This window comes from Merops nubicus, unplaced genomic scaffold (assembly GCF_000691845.1).
Source record: "Merops nubicus isolate BGI_N331 unplaced genomic scaffold, ASM69184v1 scaffold631, whole genome shotgun sequence".
NCBI lineage: Eukaryota > Metazoa > Chordata > Aves > Coraciiformes > Meropidae > Merops > Merops nubicus.
In genome coordinates this window covers 11,742-22,404 of record NW_008588789.1, presented here as the reverse complement: position 1 = coordinate 22,404, position 10,663 = coordinate 11,742, and the positions used below count along the sequence as shown (strand labels likewise).

Below are 10,663 nucleotides of genomic sequence, written 5' to 3'. Positions count from 1 at the left end.
GAATGCCATCCTTTATTCCATAGTTTGTATTTGGGTTTGAAACTGGTACTTCAGATGGTTCTTGGACACACCCCTTGGTGTCAGGAGTGTTACCCAGTTCCCCAAAACATCAATCAGTCTGAAAACTTACAGGAGAAACCCAATTAATCCTGCAGCATGTGGAATTTCAGCCTTTATTTCCTTTGGCCCCACTGTTAAGGGCAGGATTTAAACCCCATCATCCTGAGCATGGCAAAGACACACCTCATCCACGGACATGTTTTCCTGCTCCTGGGTCCCATCCACAGGGCAGGGCTGCTGCTTGGAGCCTTCTAGGGAAGGACTGGTCTGAAGCAAGCAGATGAAAGTGTTTCCTGCTGTAAAGAGTTTTTCATCAAACCCTTTCATGTTTATTACCAGCCTCGCCCAAGTGTAAATCTGGTTTCTTGAGACTTCTCCAGCTTCCTTGGGCCAAGCTCTAGCTGATGTCAAAGAACTACAGGAGCAAGCAAAGGGACAAAAGTGGGCAAGGGAAATGGGATTATGTATTATATGAAAGACCTTCAGCATCTGATGTGTAGTCACAGACCCTTTCTTACCCCCTTCCTTTGTGTGTTCCTCAGGATGCCTTTGTAGCCTTTCACAACGATAAGTCTCTGGTGAAAAAATACTTGAAATCTCTGCTGATTGGGGAGCTGGCACCAGATCAACCCAGCTTTGAGTCCAATAAAAAAGTGAGTGTCCTAGAATCCAGCTGTGGGAATGGCTTGGGGGTCAGAATGGGAGGAGAAGGAAAAGAAGACAGCAGGCAGAAATCATTCCTGAGGCCGTGCCCTCGGCTGGCTGGTGGGGAGGCAGCTGGCAGTGGGCATGTGTGGAACCATGCACTGCCCCAGAATCACTAAATCCTCACCTGGGGGGGAGGGATGAGCCCCAGATTCTGCTCAGTTCTTCCCTCTGCAAAGCCTCAGTCACGGAGCCTGTCAGCAGCTTGTTGTCCAGTCTCAAAGCCAAGATCTGCTGACCTCATGCTCAGTTGTGCACAGAGCCCCCTCTGATAGATTCTCTCTTTGGACTTCCGTGGCTACTTGGGGGTTCTGGGGCTGCTGTGTTGCATTTGTGAAGCAGACAGTGCATTAATACTCACTTCACCCACAGAAATCCCTCCTGGAGGATTTTCGTGAGCTGCGCTGCACGATTGAGAAGATGGGACTCCTGAGGCCAAATCCCCTCTTTTTCTTCCTGATTTTCCTTCACTTGGTGGTGCTGGATGCTGCATCCTGGCTCGTGGTCTGGTACTTTGGGATCTCCTTGGTGCCTTTCCTGGTTGGCATGGTGTTCTTCACCGTTGGTCAGGTAAAAGTGCTGACAACACTGCAGAGGTGTTTGGTTCTTCCAGATGGAGAGTTAGTGGCATTGCTCATCCCCCAGTCATTGCTCTGCTGCCTCCTCTCAGAGCCTCTTATCTCCCTGAAGACAACGAGCACGTTCTATGTCACAATTTCTTGTTTTGCTGATGAGCTGCTCACCAGGGTTGGTGGGGTGTTGTGGAGCTGGAGGTGTCATCAGATGGGATGAGCTGAGGGAATCCCTGACCCCAGCAAAAGAGGGAAAAACTCAGTCTCAGCTCCACTTCTATCTCCAGGTTCCTTCTGTTTATTGACTGGTGGCTCTGGTGTTGGTTGGGTCCTTTATAGGCAACTATGTTCACTAGCCCTGAGTAGTTTTCTGCTGGAACTGAACCACAGAAGGGTGTGATACGAGCCAGGGTTGGTGCAGGGAAGGAGGGACCAGGTCACTGTGACCCTTCAGGAGGAGAAATGGGAGAGTGAGGAGAGGAAGAAAGCAAAATTCTCTTAGTAGCCCTGAACCCTTGGGTTTGCTCAGACAGCCACAGAACAAGTGCAAAGTTACTGTGTTTTTTTTTAATAATCTGTTCTGTTTGCCCAATCTCTGCCAAGGCAGCTGCTCCTCAAAGAGCATCCCTGTGTTTCCATGGGAATACAAAACACAGTGAAGCTGTGGGTTTGGAAATTCTTACACTTTCTAGCTAGTTACTTGGAAATGATTTATTTGTGATGGGAGCCAAAGACTTCCCTGCTGGAACAGTCATATTCATTTTAGTGATGCTTTGCTGCTTTCCCTCTAGCTGCTACAATAAAACCAATATCTGGCATTGAGCAGCTTTAGTGGAAGTAGCCAGGAAGGAAGTTCTCTGGAAGTAGCCTGGAAGGAAGAAGGTGCGTTGAGCACCTAGGACAGCAGATAGTGTTTCTTCTCCAAAACCAGAGGAAGATGCACTCACACCATGAAGGACCAGAGACTCCCCAGGCAAATTCATTCAACCCCGATGTGATTCTGTTTCCTCAACGATCCTTTTGTCTCCCAGATCCAGATGGGCTGGTTCCAACACGATCTGGGGCACTGCTCTGTCTTCAGGAAGCCTAAATGGAATCGACTGCTGCAGATCATTGTGATAAACGTCCTGAAGGTAATTGCCTCACAGTGGGAATGTTCTCTGGGGCTGAGCTGGACTAAGCAATGCCTGGGAGTGTCCCGGCGTTCAGGCGGTATCACTTGTGAGGGAAGTGGAGTGCAACTGTCCATAATAGGTGGAAAAAGAGTGATGTCATTGTTGACACTGCTCACGTCTGACACCTGGTCTCCAATGTTTCCTGCAGGGGCTACCAGCCAGCTGGTGGAACCACCTGCACAACCAGCACCACGCCAAGCCCAACTGCTTCCGCAAGGACCCCGACCTCAACATGCACCCGCTCCTCTTCAGCCTGGGAAGGACACTCTCTGTGGAGGTGAGTGTGGGATGTCTGCAGAGGCAAAGAGCCACTGGGGCAAAAGCTTTTAAAGGCAGAAAGCTGTGGAGGGAAGTATAATCACAACCTAGGTTGTGCCTCTCTGTATAAACGCCTGGTCATTTCCAAGGGAAGGACACTCTCCGTGGAGGTGAGTGTGGGATGTCTGCAGAGGCAAAGAGCCACTGGGGCAAAGGCTTTTAAAGGCAGAAAGTTGGGAAGTATAATCACAGCCCAGGTTGTGCCTCTCTGTATAAACACGTGGCCATTTCCAAAGTGTTCCAAGAGCTGAGAGTCTCGTGCACTGACTGGTTATTGTGATGTTTTGGCACCAGCTCCTGAGAAGCAAAGTCCTAAAATCAGTGCTTGAGTTCCCTGTGGCACTAGAAGAGCAGGGTAAGCTCCTGAAGGCAGGCCAAAGAATGAGTCAATCCACTTGGATTAGCGTTAGATGTTCTTCATGATCCTGTAGCTAGTGAGTCAGATGTTCCCTCTGGGTCCTTTTGGCTCTGGGAGCTGTTTGGCACCTAAATCCTTCAGGACTAGTTATTTCTTAATCACAAATTTGATGGCTTTCATAAAAATAAAACCATGAGCAGACCTTTCCTGCATCCTTATGATTTCTGTTATCATCAGGATAGGCAAGGGTCTCTTTTGCCTTTTCCTTCCCTGGCAATTCTGTTTACTCATGGGATGATGAAATGATGATATTGGTAGATAACCAGCCTCTTAAAGTAACACCTTGAGCTGATAATAAGCAAATAAACCACTGTTCTCCATGGCATGTGGAAAATTCCAGCTCTGCTGTTTCAAAAAGACTCATGTAAAGAGAGTTTATACAAAATATTTAGTCACAGAAACTCTCAGCTGCAGCTGGGAAGGATTTTGTCAATGGTCTTCTGAAAGATCTCTCATGGCTAGGTGCTAAGGTGAGCATCTCCAGAGGGCTGGCTGTGCTGGATTGGCTTTGGTGGGAGTGAAAAAGGTAGGAAATAAGTTCTCAGGTCTTCCTGCTTTTTAACAGAGATTAATCAGGCACACTCTGGATGGGCAGAATGGCTTTTGGTGGTTTCATTTAGCCCAATTCATTTGTTTTGTATCAGGTTTGATCCAGTGAAGATATCTCAAGGTGTTCAAGGTTTTTTTCCTCAGTAATAGGGGAGCTCTGGAAATAGTTTACCTGCTTATTATTTTGACCTTTGAAGACTCATAAGCACAAGCTTTGCAGATGATGTTAAGAGTCCTTTTGTCCAAACAGTGAAAAAATACACTGAGAAGAAATAAACATATTTGTGTTTTGGTAAATATCTCTTTGCATGTACTCAAAGGCAAATTATTGAACAAAACAAAAAGGCAAATGGCTTCATAGAGTGTTTACTGCTTGGATCTTGCAGAAATATGTTTGCAGTCATTACAGGATGGCTTCCAAATGCTTATCTCCTTTCTGACCACTGTCTCCTCTCTTACTGAAAAGTTTGGGATGTCTCCATCCTGTCTCACCTGATACAGAAATTGAGATGTGGCTTTCACAGCCAACACATCCTGCATTCATCACCCACCAAGTTTCCTCTCTGAGTTTTCATGGGAATAACCTGTTCCTCCCTGAGCACTGGTAGGCTCAGCACTCCGTGGTGCATAGGTGAAATTAGTTAGATTAGACTTTCATTACCATCACTAGAAACTTCTACAGATGACTTGTGAGCATTTTTTTGGTGACTTTTGAGCATTTTTGGTTTGTGCCATGAGTTATGGAACTCTCCTAAGAAATGGCTCAGTTCTGACATGAGTGTAACAGTGATCCTGGATAGAGAGGCTCAAATAAATCTGCTTCCCTCCATTTCCATGGAATTTCAGTGCCTGATTTTCAAGAAGAGGGGTTGAATGTGAGAGATGAAGTAGTCGTTGATGTGTTCATTAGGCAGGAATAAGAAATACCTTCTGAAGGGTCTCAGGTCTCCAGCTGGCCCATTACCATTTCTTTTCATTTTTCAGCTTGGAAAAAAGAAGAAGAAGTTCATGCCTTACAATTATCAGCATAAATATTTCAGTTGTGAGTATCCCCTCTCCCTTGCAGTGCTGTAGGAACTTCACCTAAAAATCACGACTGCATCCCCTCCCCAAAATAATGGTTTTAAAGATACTCCCATTGAAGTCACAGCTTCAGGAAGCTTCATGTTAAAGTCTTCTTTAACATGAAGAAGGTTCACGTGAGGAGGAATTGCCACTTATGTCTCTGCTAGGATTATGTGGTGTAGGTAGTAGATAGGGGAGAAGAAGGGGCTGGGAAATAGTGAAGAGGTGGTGAGATGAAAAGAGGAAGAGATTATGCACACACGTGAAGTTTGGTGTAACTGGAAGACAACAATTTTTCTTCCACTGTAAATAAGAAAATTCCTTCTCCCAGGGGAATATCCTGTAAGATTTGTGATGCAGTCAAATTACAAATTTCTCTCTGTTTTCATTCTTTTCTTCAGTATTGGCCCCACTCGCTCTTATCCCCTTCTTCCAGCTGTCTATATTCTACTTTGCCATCAAGAGGAAAAAGTGGCTGGTAAGGACTATTTGCACAGTCTAGAAAACTTGGAAAGTTCTCACCACACTGGGGCTGTCTGAACCTTCACCTCGGGGGATTGTGGGGTTCCAGATGGAAAAAAGCTGATTCCAGGCAGGGATGCAGTCAGCAGCTCCAGGGGGAAGTGTTTGAGGAGAGTTTTTTTAGCCTTCTAGCAGCTGAATCAAAGCTGACAGAGAACTATCAGCCCTAGAGAGTGTGATTGCAGGGCTGTTTGTTGGCCTTTAGCTCCTGTATTTCAGGGATGCACTCAACTTGAGGCAGAATGATGTGGACCCTTGATAAGTAAGACATCCCAGAAAGAACATTTTTTATGCTGCAGTTCAGTCAAGGGGAGAGGAGGGAGTGGAGGGAGTTCATCAGCAAAGGCTATTTTCAGCTTTTTGTTGTTGTTTTACCTTGTTTAGGGGTTTTTTTGGTTGGTTGTTGGTTGTTTTCTTTTACAGGAGCTGTTACTGATAGTGTTTTTCAACATCCGAGTCTGTCTCATGTATGTTCCTCTAATGGGATTTAACAATTTCATGGTGTACTACTGGCTGTCCAGGTAACACACAGCTTACCCAGAGTCCCCAGGACTAATATTTATAAAAAATTAGTGAGCTTCAATGGAAAGAAACAAAAATTAGTCATGAAGATTAGTCATACTCAGTACAATTGTTTCAGAAATAAAGAGCCAGCCAAGAAAAACACAATAGGGATTCAAGGCGTGGTAGTGGCTGCTCAGAGACATCTGCAACTACAAATTGAGTGGGGAAATAGATAAAAAAAATTCCTGAATTACATAAAAGTGTTCTTTTACTTAAGATGAGACTCAGGGAAGTGTTTTAATGATAATTTTGGATGGGATTAGAGATATGACAAATGTTTCTGTGTTTTTCTGTCCAGGTACCTAGAGAGTACCTGGTTTATTTGGGTGTCTCAGATGAATCACATTCCAATGGACATTGATTATGATAAGAATAAAGACTGGGTGTCTACTCAGGTGAGGATCTCCTTTCTTCTGGGAGAGTGGGTCTGCAGCTCTGAATTACAGGACAAAGACAATGTTTTGCACTGAAAGGTTTCAACACATTTTCCACAACACTTTTCCCTTCATAGGATGAAAAAAGTACTGATGGAATAACAATCAATCTCCTTTTTAGGCCAACTAAGGAGAAGCAAAATGGGACTGGATACCTTTGGAAACCTTGGGTTTTTACCTTACAGGTTACACTTTTACTGCAGATCAGATAAATCTGACAAAATTTAGGTCTGATAAAGATGAATATGTAAATACAACTTTACACACATCCATCCTGCCTCCAGCAGATCCCACATAATGGGTTCTGAGCATTTCTCATTTTGTTAAGTGAAAAAGACCCAGCCTGGTATTCATCTGACCAGTTCTGGATGTCTACATCTGAACACCTGCTACATTCATTGGAGAGAAAGAGCCATTTCTAGAACATGGTTCATCTTGCTCTAAAATAGACACCTAAATCAGATCGGATGAATGGCACCATGAACATTTCTGGTTTTCTCCATTGGGTCTAAAGTGATGAGCTCAGATGCAGGTTTCAAACCAAAGGTGTCTGAATTAGGTGAGGTGAAACCCAAGTCCACAAATCTTTGCTTTCATAGTTTTACATCTGATTCCACTTGTACTAGTTGGAGAAAGGCAGAAAAACATTTTTTGTTTCTTTATTGGGCATCTTTCCATCCAAGGGCAAGATGTGACAAGAACCTCTTAAAAGAATCACAGTTTGGGTTGTGGGCATTCCACAGGAGCTCATCTTTCTGAGCAAAGAATCAGCTAAAATAACCTACATCCCAACAACCTATTTCAATTGAGACTGTGTTCAATTCTTCAGGGCAATGATGGCTGTAATCCCTGACTCTCCCTTTTGTGCTGGGTGAGGGTGGGTGATGATTGCTGAGGTTCAGGGATCAGAGCTGCAGAAAAATGAAATCTAAATCATGTATTTCTTGGGTCTTTTTGATTTTTTTCCCCTCCCAGCTCCACGCAACGTGCAACGTGCAACAATCTTTGTTCAACGACTGGTTCACTGGGCACTTGAACTTCCAAATTGAGCACCAGTGAGTATGGTCATGGGGAGGAGAGTGGAAATAACATGGCTCGTTTAAAAGTGAGAAAGGCCATGAAAACATCTCAGGAGAACCTCTGCCCTCCTTCTGCTGAAGGGCAGGGAAATATTTTGAAGGAAAGGAACAGAGGTTGATGCCATTCTGACCAGAGCTCCCTCTCATTCCATTCTGCAGCCTCTTCCCCACGATGCCTCGGCACAACTACTGGAAAGCAGCTCCTCTGGTGAAAGCCCTTTGTGATAAACATGGCATTGAGTACAAAAGCAAGACTTTACTGACAGCTTTTGTAGATATTTTGCAGTAAGTATCAATTAAGAAGATAGTTTGGGGCTGTAATAGCAAGAGAGTGACACAGGTAAACATTTCAACTCAATATCCCTGGAGAGATCAAACCTAGAGTTTATTTCAGTTCTTCTAAAGGCACTTTTCATTTCCAAAAATGTTCAAATTCTCAAAGAATATCTTCTCTTCCTTAAATCCTCCCAATTCATCCCTTGCAGTCAGATGTCCATGCAATTTTTAATCAATTTTTTTTTTCCATTGACGTCTTTTTAACTCTAAACTCCAGTTTTCTTCCCATCAAGTGCAATATTGTCTCTCCATAACCAACTTTTTACTTTCTGTTCTTGCAGTTCCCTGAAGGATTTTGGGGATCATTGGCTTGAAGCATATCTGCATGGATAGAAACTGGCAGCTCTCAAAGGGAACCTCTTCACCAGAGAACTGCTGCAAGGAGTCAGCACAGACCAACAGTGTGTGTGTGTCCTCTGGTATAGAAACTCGGGAGCTGGTCAAAGCTAATTTCAGTAAGAATGGGTTGGAAAGTGGGTTAAAGATACATTTTTTTTTCTTGTTCCAAACCATGAACCTCTGTTATTCCTGCTCTCAAACTCAGTATTTAGAGCCATGCTGAACTGGGCCTTTAAACTGAGGAGAAGTAGCTCTTGAAGCAGCTTGATCAGTTTACTTCATTGGAGGTGCAAGCTCATTGCTTATGGAAAAGGTTTGAAAGGAAATTCTTCAGTGGAGTCACGGAGTTGTGGAATGGTTTGTGTTGGAAGGAACCTTTAAAGAACACCTTGTTCTACTCTTCTGCCATGGGCAGGGACATCTTTTGCAAGATTAGGTTGCTCAAAGCCTCATCCAACCTGATCTTGGACACTTCCAACGATGCGACATCCACAACTTCTCTGGGCAACCTGTTCCACTGTCTCACCACCCTCATGGCAAAGAATTTCTTCCTTATAGCTAACCTAAAGCTATTATTTTTCAGTTTAAAACCACTGCCCCTTGTCCTGTCACTACAAGCCCTGGTAAAAAGTCTGTCTCCACCTTTCTTATAAGACCTCTTTCAGTATTGAAAGGCCCCAATAACTTCTCCATCTTAGTGTTTTTGGCTCAATGGATTGGTGAAAATGGGATGGGACAAAGCAAACAGCAGGAAGTCAGGACAGGTTTAGGTCAGGGGGGATCTTTAAGGGCTATTCTGGAATAGGAAAAATAAGCATGGAAAGAACAAGATGGCCTTGGGTGTGTCCCCATCACTTCTGATCACAGGTAGTACTTACTTAGGTGTGAGAACTCCTACTGCTCATGGATTGCAGAGGGGGGCAGGTAACTAGATGCTCTTTTACACCTGTAGTAGATGGTTTGAATACAGTCTGAAGACTCCAAATAGTGTGTATTATTTATATGCATCAATACCTGTATATATTTTAATTGAGTGGTGACTGTGCTGTCTCATTAGCTTTCTGATGTAGACCAGCTTTGAATAAGACTGGGAACACTACTGGTTTTTTGAGAGAGCCAACAAAATGACCAGCCTAGGAGTGGGTCTATAGTAGAATAGTTGCACTGAATCTGCTTTAAACCTTATGGGAAGGGTCAACTGTAAATGAGAGATGAGGATTTAGTAACTGAAGAATGAAGGAACAAGGAGATGTGTGGGTATCAATTAATAAAAAAAAGAAAGATAAAAAGAGCTGAGTGGTGATAACAGTTATTTGGAAAAGCTGGAATACAGGAATAAATGGTAAGAATATCCATAAAGCTCCTCTTCATGATTGTTAGGTTGGAAGTCAATACCTGTTTTAGAAAGGGAGTATAACCTCTGATTAATCAAGCTGATTTTGCAAAGGAATGATGATTCAGTGATGTCATTTTCTGATATCATTTATAGATAACAAAGTCCATTATGAGGCAATACTGGCAAAACCTGTATTGTACTGTCACCTTATTGACCCAAACCCATGAAGGTCTTCTGTAATGGGAGATAAGTGGACAATTTGCCCATTATAGTAGAGACCACATGGAAGAAAAGTGGTTCTTCTCCTTTGCCATTCACATCCAGAACCTTATGCCCCAGATTTCAGTGGACAAACCACCCAAAGAAGGAAAACATGAAAGACCTTAAAGTGAGATAGCACCATGAAGAACATGACCCCCCTGCAGCCCCTCAGTGAGCAACTCACCTGTAATACAAGCTACAGGCAACAACAGCCTCCTTCTAGCTAACAACTCATATCAAACCCAATGCAAAAAGCAGAAGGAATTTGGACTTTTAATTTTTGCCTTTATTTTTTAAGAACATCTCCATTTATTCTGTTTTTTTTATCTATTTTTTGGGTGTGTGGGTGCAGGTACTAATAACACTGTTCTGGCTATTTCCTAATCATAGCTGACAGATGTCACTGAAAGGGGTCTTGATTTAAAAGTAGTGATTAAAAACCTACTTTGAATGTAGTTTGAAAATCCCTTCTAACTAGCACCTAGAACAATTGTGTTTTCCCAAATCTAAGGTTGTTTAGAATGGTGATATCCACAATCATGTGCAACAGCAGTAACATTTCAGAAATATTAAATAATAATAATAATAAATGGTATTTTCTTGAGGTGAATGCAGGGATTCCACTGCATCCTCTCTTTGGTAATACCTGAAGACATTTTTAAATGGATGTCTTGGAGAAAGTAATATAAATATTAAGGATTCCTGGGGTTTTTTTACCAATGAGACTAGAATGCTGTGCTGGTTAGATCCCAAGTCCCACTGAAATCCTCTCAACATAAAACTGCCACAAAATGGTTCTTTCTGGTGTCAGTCTCATAAATCAAATCAATTATTTGTTGCGTTTAGTTGAGATTCTTCTTATTTGAATGTAGTAACTTATTGAGTCTGTCTTTTTGCAACGTTATTTTCATTAAAATATTCCTGTCTCCT

The 10,663-nt window shown here is 43.0% G+C and overlaps 1 protein-coding gene across 1 annotated transcript in view; it reads left to right on the top strand.

The window, feature by feature from the left end:
• LOC103781635 (fatty acid desaturase 1-like) overlaps nucleotides 1-8,130 on the top strand; it is an 11,305-nt gene extending 3,175 nt beyond the window's left edge. The window contains exons 2-12 of the mRNA XM_008949355.1: nucleotides 603-713; nucleotides 1,138-1,335; nucleotides 2,369-2,470; nucleotides 2,661-2,789; nucleotides 4,782-4,839; nucleotides 5,264-5,340; nucleotides 5,808-5,905; nucleotides 6,247-6,343; nucleotides 7,358-7,437; nucleotides 7,621-7,746; nucleotides 8,079-8,130. Of these exons, the coding sequence (XP_008947603.1) occupies nucleotides 603-713; nucleotides 1,138-1,335; nucleotides 2,369-2,470; nucleotides 2,661-2,789; nucleotides 4,782-4,839; nucleotides 5,264-5,340; nucleotides 5,808-5,905; nucleotides 6,247-6,343; nucleotides 7,358-7,437; nucleotides 7,621-7,746; nucleotides 8,079-8,130 (1,128 nt within the window). The remainder of the gene's footprint in view (nucleotides 1-602; nucleotides 714-1,137; nucleotides 1,336-2,368; nucleotides 2,471-2,660; nucleotides 2,790-4,781; nucleotides 4,840-5,263; nucleotides 5,341-5,807; nucleotides 5,906-6,246; nucleotides 6,344-7,357; nucleotides 7,438-7,620; nucleotides 7,747-8,078) is intronic.
• Nucleotides 8,131-10,663: the final 2,533 nt, after the last annotated feature.